At 47.3% G+C, this 15,373-nt stretch overlaps 1 protein-coding gene across 1 annotated transcript; it reads left to right on the top strand.

The window, feature by feature from the left end:
- Positions 1–2,236: 2,236 nt before the first annotated feature.
- LOC132216351 (interferon lambda-3-like) lies at positions 2,237–4,399 on the top strand. Its single transcript, XM_059665515.1, has 6 exons — positions 2,237–2,555; positions 2,657–2,838; positions 3,379–3,456; positions 3,701–3,844; positions 3,946–4,029; positions 4,117–4,399. The coding sequence occupies exons 1-6, from the start codon at positions 2,546–2,548 to the stop codon at positions 4,213–4,215; spliced, it is 597 nt and encodes a 198-aa protein (XP_059521498.1). The 5' UTR covers positions 2,237–2,545; the 3' UTR covers positions 4,216–4,399.
- Positions 4,400–15,373: the final 10,974 nt, after the last annotated feature.

The raw sequence follows: 15,373 nt of genomic DNA, 5'->3' as shown, positions 1-15,373 counted from the left end.
CCAGAGACTATTTTTAAAATATGTCACAACACTAAGCTTCTCGCTCACTCTATCAATGTTATTTATATTTAAAAATTGAGGCCTGGTGCATGAATTTGTGCACGGTGAGATTCCTAGGCCTGGCCAGTGATCAGGGCTGAATAGGGCCATCTCACCCAGCCCCAATAGGGGCCTGCTGGCGAGAGGTAGGAACAGGGGGAGGGAACAGGGAAGGTTGGTCAGCTGTGGGAGGGTGACTGTGGGAGTGTACTAACCACCTGTGGGCAGACAGTCAACACAGGAGCTGCCCCCTGGTGGTTAGTGCTTGTCATAGTGACTGGTTGACTGGTCGTTCCGATCATTCTGGTCATTCGGTTGTAAGGGCTGCTTAGGCTTTTATCCTGTACTAGAGGCCTGGTGCACGAAATTCATGTAAGGTGGGGTCCCATCAGCTCAGCCTGCACCCTCTCTAAACTGGGACCCCTCAAGGGATGTACAACTGCCGGTTTAGGCCCGATGATGGATCTGGTCTAAACCAGCAGTCGGACATCCCTCTCACAATCCGGACCACTGGCTCCTAACTGCTCACCTGCCTGCCAGCCTGAACGCCCCTCACTGCCCCCCTCTGCCAGCCTGGTCACCCCTCATTGTCCCCTCTGTTGGCATGGTTGCCCCACGCAGCTTGCTTGTTCAGTCATTTGGTCATCCCTCACCATCCCCTTGCCTGCCTGATCACCCAACGTAGCCTGCTGCTCAGTCGTTTGGTCATACCTCACTATCACCCCTGCCAGCCTGTTGCCCCACTCAGCCTGTTCCATCATCCATTTGGTTTTTTTGGATGTGACGGCCTCTGGCTCTTTATATATATAGATAATAAAAGCTTAATATGCAAACCCTCCTCTCCACCTAGAGTTCCACAAGGAGTTCAACCAGGGGCAGGGCTGGCCAATTGCCCATGGCTCCTCCCCCTGGCCAGCCCTGACCTCATTTGGCCCCCACCACCCCAATCAGAGAAGGCTGGCTGGACCCCACTCATGCACGAATTTGTGCACTGGGCCTCAAGTATATATAGATGTAGGCAAACTACATTGTGCCCCTGATGTTATCATGGGTTCAGTACTATATTGTGGCAAAGCCTCCGTGATGGAGTGAGGCATCAAGTACTCCCAGATCAGGAGTAGGGGGTGTCTTTTTTTCTTTTCAGATCTTCACATCGTTCACTCCCTCACTTCTCACTTTATGTTTTTGCTCAAATGTGACTTTTCTGGCCTCATTCAGTGCAGCCCCCTCCTACATTCTGCTGTCACCTCACTTTTGTGCTTTCATTTTCTGTTACCTGATGTAATATACAGTGAATGCTTGCCCCTCCCCTACTCTGCTCTAGTAAAAAGGCTCAGGAGCCCTGGCTGGTGTGACTCAGGGTTGGATCGTCCTCCCCTATGAAAGGTCACTGGTTCAATTCCTGGTTAGAGGAATGCCCAGGTTTTGGGTTCTCTTCCCAGTCAGGACACGTGCAAGGAAGCCACCGATCAGTGTTTCACTTTCACATTGATCTCTCTCTCTCCCTCTCCCTCTTCCTCTCCCTCTCCCTCTCCATCTCCCTCTCCCTCTCCCTCTGTAAAGATCAATACAGTAAGGTTGTTGTTTTTTAAAAAGCTCCGACCAGTGTTGTTTTATGGGATGTCTTTTAAATGCTCTGATCCTGGCACGTTGAGCAGTGCCTGAAACAAAGTAGGGGCTGGGTAATACTTGATGAATGAATGAAGGCATCTGTCACACTGACAGGATCCCTTGAAGCCCTTGGCTACACCCGGATTCCCTAGCAGAGACACCTATCCCTGGGTCCCTCTGTGTCTGGACAATTAAAGATGTTTGTTTGTCAAGCTCCTCTCCTCCCCTTCTTTCACAGCCCCTGGTCGGGGAAGGGAGGGAAGAGCTGATCTCTTAACTCTGGGCTGCTTTGTGTTGCCCACTCTCCCATACACATTCCCCGTCCCAGTCCCCCCGCCCCCCATCCTCCAGTAGCCTTCTCCCTTTGTCTTCTCTCCTCCCTTGACAGCCTCCTTCCTCCTTCTCAGAAGTGGCAACACCCCTGAAGGTGCTTTCCTCCTCCTCTCCCTGCACGAGGGTGTCCTGCAGAAAGGCAACCCCTCTTTGTGGGGCTGAGGCTGCCCTTATCCTGAGATTCCTCTTGGGACCTCACCTCCTGTAGGTGAGCCTGAGTGTGTGTCACTTTCTGTTTCACTTGGCTCAAGGCCCCGCCCTGCACGGGCTTTCCCAGCCTGGGGCCTCCCCTAGCGGCAGGTGTGTTTCCATTTTTCCTACATCAGCTGGGATTGCCCGCCTGTGCAGGCTAAAAGCTGCACCATGGAGCTCAGTGAGGTATTGCATCGCTGCCTAGCTGGAAGTTCGGGCACACAGACTGAGCAGCAGGCTGAGACCTGGAAGAGGAGACTGAGGCCAGAGACACCACACAAGGCTGAGTGAGACCCAGGTGACAAACTCTGAGAGGACACTTGGATCCCCACTTGGAATAGAGACCAGAGACCAGAGACCAGAGACCAGGATGAAGCTGGGTGAGCCTCCACATCATTGTCCATGACCCTCACTCGCCACAGCCCCCACCCACAGCCCCTGACACTCTGTCCCCTCATCTGCCCATCCTTCCCTAACACAGACTTGGCTCTGTGTTGTGCGCTGGTGCTGATGCTGATGACCACGGTGCTGACCAGCACAGGAGCAGTTCCCGTCACCACGCCCCTCGCGACCCTCCTGGGTGCAAGGGGCTGCAACATGGCCCAGTTCAAGTCTCTGCCCCCACAAGAGATGAAGGCCTTCAGGAGGGCCAAGGACGCCTTGGTGAGTCTTCCTCCCTCTCCCCACCCCCATGCTGTGGGCTACCCTCCACCCTTCCCTCTGTGGGTCACAGCCCCATTTGGCTCAAGGTGGACCTGTACCCTTCCTTCCCTGGGCTAACCTCCACCCTTCGCACATGGTCTACCTCCTGCTCTTGATTTGGGGGCTGACTCTTGCTCTTCTGCCCTGGAGATGCCTCTACCATCCTTTAGGACAGTGGTTCTAAACCTTCCTAATGTCGTGACCCTTTAATACAGTTCCTCATGCTGTGGTGACTCCCAATTTCATTGTTACAAATTGAACATAATTAAAGCATAGTGATTAATCACAAAAACAATATGTAATTATATATGTGTTTTCCGATGGTCTTAGGCGACCCCTGTGAAAGGATCGTTTCACCACCAAAGGGGCTGGGACCACAGGTTGAGAACCACTGGTTTAGGACGTTAGCCCCCTGCTCCTGTTGCTAGCCATCCTCCAACCCCACAGCGGGGTCAACCTCCAGCTCTCCAGCGGTGGCTGACCTCTGTCCTTGCTCTCCAGGAAGAGTCCCTCCTGCTGAGGAACCAGAGCTGCGGCTCCCGCCTACTCCCCACGACCTGGGACCTGAGGCAGCTGCAGGTGAGTTGGGAGACTCAGGCCCAGCCCTGCCCTCACCTGGCCCCGCTCCTCTGGCTCCTTAGGTGGCCCCTTCACCTTCTCCTTCTCACTGTTCTCTGTGTCTTTGCCCTCCCCAGCAGTCCCCCTGACCTCTTCTCCTCACCTGCTCACATTGACCTTCCCTCTCTCCTGTCTCCTGCCCTCACCTGTTCCTCCCTCCGCCCTCCTCACCTGTTCTCTCTCACCTGTCCTTCTCCCTGCTCAGGTGTGGGAGCGCCCTGTGGCCTTGGAGGCTGAGCTGGCCCTGACACTGAAGGTCCTGGAGACCGTGGCTAACTCGACCCTGGGGGACCTCCTGGACCAGCCCCTTCACACGCTGCGCCACATCCACTCCAAGCTTCAGGCCTGTGTGAGTGCTCTGGGCTCCCAGGCTCGTCTGTGGGTTCTGACCACCCGTATGTCCCCGTGTGTCTGAGACCCTGTTCACTCACCACCCTCCTTCGCCCACAGGTCCCAGCTCAGTCCACAGCAGGCCCCAGGCCCCGGGGCCGCCTCCGCCAATGGCTGCATCGCCTCCAGGAGGCTGAGGAGAAGGTGAGTGACTGGGGCAGGACCAGTTTCTGAGGACAACTTGGGGCCCAGATGATGAACGGCCACTGACCTGTCCTTTCCTCTCCACAGGAATCCCGTGGCTGCCTTCAAGCCTCTGTCATATCCAACCTCTTCCGCCTCCTCGTCGGTGACCTGAGATGTGTTGCTGATGGAGACCTGTGTGCGTGACCCTCAGGCCCACCGGCCTCCTGTCCCAGCATCTTGGGTTTTATTTATGCGTCCCTCACGTTTCTTAATTTATTGCCACCCAACCACTATTTATGTATTTATGTGGGTGAATTGTCAAACTCAGACCCGATAAAATATTTATTTTCTACTTTTTGTAAGAATTGTTCAAATAAATGATAAGAAAATGATGTTTCCTGTGCTGTGGGGGTGTGGGTATGATTGTGCGGATTAGTTTTCTCCCGCCGCCATAAGGTTTCCCAAACTTAGCATCTTCAGACCACACAAGTTTAGTATCTCACAGCTCCATAGATGAGAGCTCTGGGTGGCCAGGCTCTTTCTCTGCCAGGGGTCTCACAGGGCTGAAGTCCAAGGGTGGCTGCTGGGATTCTGCTAGGGAGGCCTTGGGAGGAAGGGTCCACCTCCAAGCTCAGTCAAGCTGTTGGCAGAATTCTCTTCCCTGCAGTGGTAACACTGAGGTTCCCGTTCCCGCTGGCAGAAAGCGTCAGTCCATCCGCAGCTCCTGCCAGCCTCTCACTAGTCCTCGAACATGGGCCTACATCTCAGAGCCTGCAGCCACGGGTCACATCCTTCTCACGCCTGGAATCCCTCTGACTGCTCCTTCCGCCACATTTCTCTTCTGCCTCCAGCTGGAGCAAGTTCTCTGCTTTTAAGGACTCGGTGTTTAGACGGGGCTCACGGGGATAATCCAGGACAACCTCTCTCTTTTCACATCTATAAAGCTCAGTTACCTCTGCGAGGGCCTTTTGCCAGGTCACATAAGAGATTCACGGTTTCAGGGTTTGGGCTGGGCGTTGGGGCCACTATTCTCCCACCACAGAACGTGAGTGATTGTGTGCGTGTGTGGTTTCTTTGTGGGTAGGTATGTGAGTGGATCACTGAGATGCCTTCTGTTATATGTAAAGCACATGAAATAAAAGTGCCTTATAACAACACTTATCATTGCACGTGATGAGAAGTGTAGACAGCAGGGTCCATTTAGAGCTACGTTATTTAACCTGCTCCGCAGGCCACATGGAGCTCAGCACTGAAATGTAGCTAGTGCAGGTTGAGCTGTGCTCTACGTATAAAATAGACCCTGGAATTGGAATAGATTTTATTTTTTAAAAAATGTTTAGATGGTGCCTGCCAAGTTTCTCCTCTGTAAAAATACTATTTTTCTCTTTATAATAAATATGTGGAGCGACTTTGAGACTACGCAAATACCTGTTAGTTTTCAAACTGCAACTCATTCATTTTAGCGTCCATTGATGGTGTCAAAGGGTCTCGGACAGAGAGGGACATATGGGTGCTCAGAGCCACAGCCTGAATGTTAATATTATGTCAGTTATCAAATAACTTCATCATTCTTCTTGCATTATTCATTGGCATTCTACTCTTAGGAAGAGCTTTGCTCACCTCTGTCATGCATGTATTTGCTAATCTACACTAATAAAAGACAAAGATGCTAAGTGACCATACCTTCCCTACACCCCAAGCCACCCCACAGCCAATCAGAGCAACTATATGCAAATTAACCCAACCAAGATGGCGGCCAGCAGCCACGTTGCTGGAGCAAGCAGGAGGCTTGGTTGTCCGGGCGATGGAGGAAGCCAAGCTTCCCGCCTGCCCTGAGCCAGCTGTGGTCTCCGCTCATGGCAACAAAGTTTCAATTATCAAAGACAAATAAATCCCAGATACCTGCTTCCAGCCAGCTTCCACTGGGAACTTGGGTGGCTGGGGGCCATGGGCAGCCTGCAAACAGCCCTCAGCCCCTCTAACAGACTGGCCGGGCACCCCAGGGGGATCCCCTGCCCTGAAGGGGCTGTGTCCAGCCTGAAAACAGTCCTCAGCCCCTCACCCAAGATGGCCTGGCACCCCAGTGGGGACCCCCACACTGAAGGGGCTGTGGCCAGCCTGTAAATAGCCATCAGCCCCTCACCCAGGCTGGCCAGGCACTCCCATATAATAAAAGGGTAATATGCAAATTGACCCTAACAGCAGAACAACTGGGAATGACTGGTCACTATGACACACACTGACCACGAGGGGGCAGATGCTCAATGCAGGAACTGCCCCCTGGTGGTCAGTGCACTCCCACAGGGGGAGCTCTGCTCAGCCACAAGCCAGGCTGATGGCTGCCAGTACAGCAGTGGTGGTGGGAGCCTCTCCAGCCTCCTAGCGGTACTAAGAATGTCCAACTGCAGCTTAGGCCTGGTCCCCGCTGGCAAGGGGACATCCCCCGAGAGCTCCTGGGCTGCCAGGGGTATGTCTGACTGCCAACTTAGGCCCAATCCCCCAGGGAGCAGGCCTAAGCCAGGAGGTGGTCATCCCCCAAGAGGTCCCAGACTGCAAGAGGGCACAGGCTGGGCTGAGGGATCCCCCCAAGTGCACAAATTTTTGTGCACCATGCCTCTAGTTGATTTATAACAGCATGGACTACTGAATTCTTATTTCATTCAGTGCATTATAATTCTTTGCTATAACTTCAGTTGATGCTCGAACTGTCCTCAATTAGGCCAATGGGAACCCTTTCAAGATGGCTCCTAAGCCCTTTCCATGTGTCCCCTCATCCTTTGAGCACCTCCTTGCTTTCTGGAATAAGATGTTCCAGGCTCACCTTGTACTGTCCCTGCCTCAGCTCTGTAACCAGCCTTTTCTTCAAGGAGCTCTGGTTCCTCTTCGTGGAGACAGTATTAAAAAATGGTGATCTGGGTGCTAGGTGGGCTGATTGCTACAGGAATATTGTTGCTTCTACCCACTCTCAATGGACAAAGCTAAGAACTAGATGGATGTACAGAATTTTTATCCACTGTAAAAAAGTAAAATCTCACTAATAATACGTTTCATGTTGATTACATGTTGAAACATTAATATTTTGAATATATTGGGTCAAATAAAATATATGTAAAAGTAATTTCACACATTTCTCTTTACTTCTGAAATGTGGCTGCTAGAAAATGTTAAATGACACACGTGGCTCACATAATATTTAGATGTGAACAGTGCTGCCTTAGAGGACAGGCTGCCATAGTGGGTCCACGCTCTTACTCTCTGGCTGGTGCTCCATCCTCAGTGTATTAGTACTGTCTCCCCTCATGACTGAAATATGGACGCCACAGCTCCAGTCACCACACAATCATATGACCGCCCACAGAGCTGGAGTGGCAGAGACTCCAGCCAGCGCTCTCTGTGCTTCTTCTCCTCTTCTTCCTTTACTTGGAGAACCCCGGACTTGAAGTGGATTCAAGAGTGTTCCACTAAAACAACATTCTTCGACCGTCCCTGCACCTGTGGCATGAAGTTGTGGCCCATACACACGAGTGAAAGTGATCTGAGCCCCTTTTGAGTTGTTCCTTTAAGGACATGCCATGCCCTCCTCGTCACCTCTCTCCTTTCTTGCTGAATGACAGAAGTGCTAGCAGCCAGCTCGCTTTGCCTTCAGTGTCTGGGACATGTGCAGTGGCTACAGAGTCCTGTGTTGAGAGCTTTCTTTTTCTTTCAGGACATTGAATTTGATCCTGTTTCTCTGGGGTTCCCTCCATGATGGGCTCCCTCCTCTCAATTTCCGACTGCTCTTGCAGCCCCCAAACTCTGATATCCAGAGTCAACTGTGGAGTTTGGAGTTCTAAGAAAGGTTTTGTGTTTATTTGTGTGGCAGGCTGAAAATGCTCTCCAAAAGATAGCCATGTCCTCTTCCATGGAACATGTAAATGTGACCTTATTTGCAAAAAAAGGTCTTTTTAATGTGATTACATTAAAGATTTTAGTATGAGATTACCCTGGATTATCAGGGTGGGGCCCTAAATACTATTTCCAGTGTCCTAATTATAAAAGAGAGATAGAGGGAGATCATATACAAAGAGGAGGAGGAGCAAAGACTGGAGTGATGTGCCATAAGCCAAGGAGTTCCAATAGCCACCAGAATATGGAAGCGACAGGGAACAGGTTCCCCCCAAAGCTTCCAGAGGGAGCATGGCCCTGCTGACACCTTGATTTTAACCTGCTGATACTGATCGCAGACTTCTGGTCTCCAGACTGAGAGAATAAATTTCTGTTGTTTTATGCAACAGTTTGTGGTAATTTGTTACATTAACCATGACAAATTTACCCAGATCATTACAGAGACCAGGACCCATTCTAGCTCATTTTTGCAGAAAGGGATTTATTATACAGTGTTATGTGACTTATAGAAGTGTCAGAAAGGTTGAACAAATAGACTCTGTGTTGACCATTTAGGTACCACTTCAAAGCCAGACCATAAACCTGGGATTTTCAATGGCCCACCTCTTTTTTAGTGATAAGGACTAAGTGGAACTTTAAGAAAATATACTCAGGCCCAGCTGGTGTGGCTCAGTGGTTGAGGGTCAACCTATGAACCAGGAGGTCAAGATTTGATTCCCAGTCAGGGCACATGCCTGAGTTGACGGCCCTATCCCCAGTAGGCAGCTGATCAATGATTCTTTCCCACCATTGATGTTTCTATCTCTCTCTCCCCTTCTCCCTTCCTCTGTGAAATCAATTTAAAGAAAATATACTCAGGATCTTGACTGCTTACTTAGGAATTGGCTTCCACTGCCATGATCAGGAAGGCAGCACAACCAGGAATTTGTCACAATGATGGGACGACAGCCATCAGGAAACTGCTCTAATCAGAAAGATCACAAGGGGAAAGTAGACGCTTCCACAATGGTGGAGCCAGAAGCATGGCCTCCACCCCATGTCCACCAGTCAAATGTGTGAGTGCATCAGATTGGAAGAACCAAAATGTATGGCAGATCCTAACTGCAGGGGAGTCTGAGAAATATAGTTTTCAGCTTTTCGGCCCCTGCATGCAGGAAGGCAGACAAGAGGGAAGTTGAAATGGATGTTCAGCACCAACCCACCACTCTCAAGACAGGTTTCCTGGTTGTTAACAGGAGACACCATCACTCACCCACTTAAATGGCTAAAATTGGTAAGATAGAGGGAGCATTTGAGATCTTGCTCCCCGGCATATGTGGCCTGTTCGGCTCAAATAATTTCATTAAAATCCTCTACAGGTTCGGCTGTTTCTCACATGAACATTTACCTGGAGCGGTCAGCAGGGTTTGAAGAAGCCCACCCTGTGGACCTGGACCTGGAGTTAGAGATAAGCAAGGGCCCATGGTGCCCACTGGCTCCCTGCTTTGCGTTGGGTGAACTTGGGGGAGTCTCTCTCGGAACTGTGGGCCTCCTTGCTGTAAGTAGCAGACCATGGCTTTACTTGAGCTGTTCTTAGAAAATCCTCGAGGTAGATAAGGGTTGCAATGAAAAAGGAAATAAAAGATTGAAAATAACAAGTGCTCAAGTTTAAGAGCACCTGGACTGGGAGCTCTGTGAGGGCAGGAGCTGGGCTCTCTCGGTTACACTGTGTCCACTGCCATGCAGTTCAGGGCCTGGCACAGAGCAGGTACTCAGTAGATGTTTATTGAATAAATAGATGAAATACTTTCAGAGGACGTTTCTTGATGACTAGTGTGTCTTCATATAATGCCTGGAACTTCAGTAGCCATCTTGGGACCACGAGGGTCTGAGAACAAGCAGATCTGAGCGGTAGAAGGGATTGAAGCTCTCCTTACTTCCTCCATCTTCTAAAATGCACTATCCTCCCTCCAGAGCACCTAAATTTAAGACTCCTTGCCCTAACTGGTTTGGCTCAGTGGATAGAGCGTCGGCCTGCGGACTCAAGGGTCCCAGGTTCGATTCTGGTCAAGGGCATGTACCTTGGTTGCAGGCACATCCCCAGTGGGGAGTGTGCAGGAGGCAGCTGATCGACGTTTCTAACTCTCTATCCCTCTCCCTTCCTCTCTGTAAAAAATCAATAAAACATATTTTTTTTAAAAAAAATAATCGATAAAAAATAATAAAAATAAAAAGACTTCTTAATTGTGACAAATCGTTTTTTGTATCCTCACCCAAAGATATTTTTCCATTGATTTTTAGAGAGGGTGGAAGAGAGAGGGAAAGACAGAGTGAAATATCAATATGAGAGAAACAGGACCCAGGCTGAGGAGGAACCTGCGACCGAGGAACATTCCCTTGACCCGAATTGAACCTGGGACTCTTCAGTCCACAGGCCGACGCTCTATCCACTGAGTCAAACCGAGTAGGGCCAAAATGTATTTTTTTAATGCTTGAGCCAGGTGTGACAGAATTTTCAGTTACCTGCAGATGAAGACATGCTTTGCCTTTGTCTGGTGACTTGACACAGACATGCTTTCTGTGTGAAAATAGAAGGGCCTCGTATCAAAATAGTGTACTTCTTTTATGTAAATATTTATCAGTTTTTGTCTGTCTCTGTGCAGGTCACTGGAGATACAGTGATGGTAAGACAGATCTCTCCTGTCCTCACAAAGCTTCCCATATTTCTCTCCATTCTTTTAGAACTAAGGTTATCACCTACTCCTCTGAGAGGCCTTCAATGGCCCCACCAGTAAGCCATGTCCACCTTTCCTCCTATGTACTTTGTGCCCAACATTTTACGGAGTGTATGGACTCTGAGCTCTCAGAGAACTGAAACAGTGGGTCACATTGGATCCCATTATAAAAGACCCAGGCCTGAGCTCTGGAGAATGTCAGGAATATACAATTAATAGATGAAGGAATTAATCAGCAACTATTGTGAGGCCATCACTCCTGAGGTGAGACATTAGCTCAGGGGATCCCTTAGGAGAGGGGATCCAAGTGCGCTGGGACCCCAGTTATCAAGAAATGAGTTCCGAGTCCTGGCTGGGGTGGCTCAGTAGTTGAGCATTGGCCCACGCATCAAGGGGTTCGTTTGAGTCCAGGTCCGGGCACATGCCTGGGTTTTGGGCTCCATCCCCAGTAGGGGGAGTGCAGGAGGCAGCTGATGGATGTTTCTCTCAAGGATGTTTCTATCTCTCTCCCTCTCCCATCCTCTCTCTCTAAAAAAAATCAATAAAAACATATATTTTTTTAAAAAAGAAAGACATGTCCTCTGTGCCCTGGCTGGGTAGTTCAATTGGTTAGAACATCATCCCCATATCCCAAGGCTGAGGGTTCAATAACTGGTCAGAGGGTTCAATACCTGGTCAATATGAAAATCAACTAATGAATGCATAAGTAAGTGGAACAACAAATTGATGTTTCTCTCTCTCTCCCCTTCCCTTCCTCTCTCTCTAGAATCAATAAATATATTTTAAAATGATTTTTAAAGGCCTCTGAAAGTATTTGGTCTATTTATTCAATAAACATTTACTGAGTACCTTCTCTGTGCCAGGCCCTGAACTGGGTGGCAGTGGGGCACAATATAACCAAGAGAGCCCAGCTCTTGCCTTCACAGAGTTCCCAGTCCAGTTATTCTCAAGCTCCAGTACTTGCCATTTTCAATCTTTCTAATTATAGACATTCAGGTGGGTGAATAATGGTTTCTCATAATTTTAATTTGCATTTCCCTAATGATTAATGATGATGAGCATGGTTTCATATTGCTAGTTGCAATCTATATATCTTCCTTGATGAAGTTTCTTTTCAAAAGTTTTGCTCATTGTTATTGGTGTGGTTTTTTGTCTTATTATTGAGTTGCAAGTTTTAAAATATACCTTTATATTCTGGGTAAAAAGACTTTATCTGATCATTGTTTTGCAAATATTTTCTTCCCATCTATGGTTTGGCTTTTCGTGTCTTAACCTTGTCTATTTCTATACATAGTTGATTTGGCATATAATTGACATATAATAAACTGCACATATTTAAGTTTACAGTTTGATCATTTTTGACATATGAATATATCTGTGAAAATATCACCACAAGCAGAATAATAAATATATTTAGCAGCCCCTTAAGTTCCCCAGGCTACTTTGCAACTTTTCTCTCCTTCCCTTCCTTGCTTAGTAATTTACTCCTAAAATAGGCCAGAAAGGGGCTACATCATGCACAACTGCATTTATAGGAACACAAGTGAGATCAGACTGTCAGGACTTATGCCAGGTTGGCCCACCCTGGCCCCAGAAATTTCTCAGTCTGGGCCAATCCTTCCTCAACCAGTTGCCAGTAAGATAAATGGAGATCACCAGGCAAGGTGAATGCCTACCTTTGGGGTTTTTTTCCTCTTATTTTATTAGTTTTCTGTTGCTGCCTTAATAAGTCAACACAAATTAAGTAATTTAAAACACAAATTTATTCGTTTAGTTCCTGTACAGGAGCAATTTGAATGGGGTCAAGTAGGACCTCTACTTAGGCTCTCATAAGGCCCAAATCAGAGGTTGTCAGGGGCTGCCTTCCCTACTGTAAGCTCTGGGAAAGAATCCATTCTAAACTCATCCAGGTTGTTGGCCCAATTCTCCTTCCTCACTGGGTGTCAGACAGGGATGGTATTGGTGCATTTTGTTTTTTTATTTTAAAATTATAGTTGACATACAATATTATATTAGTTTCAGGTGTACAGCATAGTGATCAGGCATTTATATACCTTACAAAATGATCACCAACCTAATGTTTATTTTTTACCTATCAGACACTATTCATAATTATTGCAATAACTAACTATATTGCATATGCCATACTTTATATCCACATGACTATCTTTATTTTTAACCATTTTTTAAAATTTATTTTATTGTTGAGAGTATTACACATGTCCCCATTTCCCTCCTTTGCATCCCTCCACCAATCTCCCACCCCATCCCAGGTCTTCCCCTGTCTATTGTCTGTGTCCATGGCCTATAACTAATTTGTACTCTTAAATTCCTTCACCTTTTTCACCCATCCCCCAAACCCCCTTCCATCTGACAATGGTAAAAATGCTCTCTCTATGGGTCTGTTTTTGTTCTGCTTGTTTATTTTGATTTTTTTTTTTCAGGATTCTTTCAAATAAGCTTTCTTTTTTATTTTTGTATTTTCTTTTTTTTTTAATATCTTTGTTGAGAGTATTACAGATGCTCCCCATTTGCCCTCCTCCACCCAGATCCTGCCCCACACCAGGCCTTTACCACCTATTGTCTGCATGCATGGGTAATGCATATACGCATATAAATTCTTTGGTTAATCCTTCCCACTCCCCTTTCCTTTTCCCTCTGAGATTCATCAATCTGTTCCATGTTTTCATGCCTCGGGTTCTATTTTACTGATCAGTTTATTTTATTAATTAGATTCCTTGTTCATTTATTTTTATTTCAGATTCAATTATTGATAGATGTGTATTTATTGACTTTTTATTGTTCATATTTGTTATCTTTTCTTCTTCTTGAAGAAGACCTTCAACATTTCATGTAATTCTGGTTTGGTGGTGAACTCCTTTAGTTTTTTCTTATCTGGGAAGCTCTTTATCTGACCTTCAATTCTAAATGATAGCTTTTCTTAGTAGAGTAACCTTGGTTATAGGTCCTTGGTTTTCATCACTTGGAATATTTCTTGCCACTCCCTTGTGGCCTACAAAGTTTCTGTTGAGAAATGAGCTGACAGTCCTATGGTGCTCCCTTATAGATAGCTACCTGTTTTTCTCTTGCTGCTTTTAAGATTCTTTCTTTGCCTTTAACCTTTGGCATTTTAATTATGATGTGTCTTACTGTGAGCCTCTTTGGATTCACCATGTTTGGGACTCTCTGTGCTTTCTAAACTTATATGTCTATTTCTTTCATCAGGTAAGGGAAGTTTTCTGTCATTATTTCTTCAAATAGTTTTTTTTAATTTCTTGCTCCCTCTCTTCTTCTTCTGGAATCCCCATGATGCAAATGTTAGTATGCTTAAAGTCCCAGAGGCTCCTTACACTATCTCCATATTTTTTATTATTTTTTATTTTTACTCTTCTGATTGGGTATATTTTGCTTCCTTATATTCCAAACTCTTGATTTGATTCTCAGCATCCTCTGCTCTACTGTTGATTCCCTGTAAATTTTTTATTTCAGTTAGTCTATCCTTCATTTCTGACTGGTCCTTCTTTATGTTGTTGATATTATCATACATTCCTTGAAGTTCTCCATAAGTCCATTGAGCATCCTTATAACCATTAATTTGAACTCTGTATCTGGTAGTTTTCTTGTTTCCATTTCATTTAGTTCTTTTTCTGGAGATTTCTTATGTTCTTTCATTTATGATATATTTCTTTGTCTCCACATTTTGGCTGTTTCCCTGTGTTTGTTTCTATGTATTAGAGCTTCTATGTCTCATGGACTTGATTGAGTGGCCTTGTGTAGTAGATGTCCCATAGGGCCCAGTGGCTCATCCTCCCCAGTCACCTGATCTGGGCACTCCAGGTGTGCCCCTATGTGAGCTGTGTGCACTGTCCTATTGTAGCTGAGCCCTGATTGCTGTTGGCATCACTGGAATGGATTGACTTGCAGGCCAATTGGTTTTAAGGATTAGCTATGACTACAGTGGAAGAGCTGCTTTACAGGAGCCAACCCGATGGAGCAAGACTTGCTTCAGTGGGGCTTTGGTGCTTACTGAGTCCACCCCTTGAATGTGTCTATTGTGGAGGTGGCAGGGTTGTAATCTGGTGTGGTTGAAACTGACCACTGGGAACACTGGCTCTGGAGCCTCCTGGGAGGTTCAATGTCAGCCACTGCCTATACCTTGCCCAGGGCCACCCAGCATTAGCTACAAAGCAATCTGCACAGGGCTGCTGCTTGTGTTGGGCTTAGAGGTGCCCAGGAGACACCAAGCTATGAACCAAGGTTAGCTGTGGCTAGTGCTGGGTCTGGGGCCACTTATTGAGAGGTATGGGACATGCTGATGCCAACGATGCTTGTTTAAGATATTTTAGGAAAATCCAAAGCATGAGGCAAGAGAGGCTAGTTGTATGGAAAAGCCACTGGGAATGACTTGGATGAGCCTGCGAGTAGGGAGGGGTGGGGACTCAGGGAATGAGCAGAATAGGGTGAAAACTGTGAACCAGGTTAATGAAGATTCAAATATTGTGCCCACCTCCTGGCTCTGTGGTGGGGAAGGCTCAGCAAAGAAACACTGGCCTCTGCCAGCACTTTTGTCTGGGAGAAAGCTACCCCTCCAGCTCTCACCCTGATTCCAGACAAGTTAGTTCCTCCATGAATGTCCCAGGTTCCTTTCAAGCTGCTGCCCCAGTGCTAGAGCTCAGAGAGAGTGAGTTCGAATCAGTTTGTGCACCACCAGGCCTTCAAGAGAAACTGTCTGGGACTCCAGCAGCCTCTGTGTCCCTCAGCTG

The sequence above is a fragment of the Myotis daubentonii genome, chromosome 15 (assembly GCF_963259705.1).
Source record: "Myotis daubentonii chromosome 15, mMyoDau2.1, whole genome shotgun sequence".
Classification (NCBI taxonomy): domain Eukaryota; kingdom Metazoa; phylum Chordata; class Mammalia; order Chiroptera; family Vespertilionidae; genus Myotis; species Myotis daubentonii.
The sequence above is the reverse complement of the archived record's forward strand: the minus strand, read 5'-3'. Positions and strand labels throughout refer to the sequence as shown.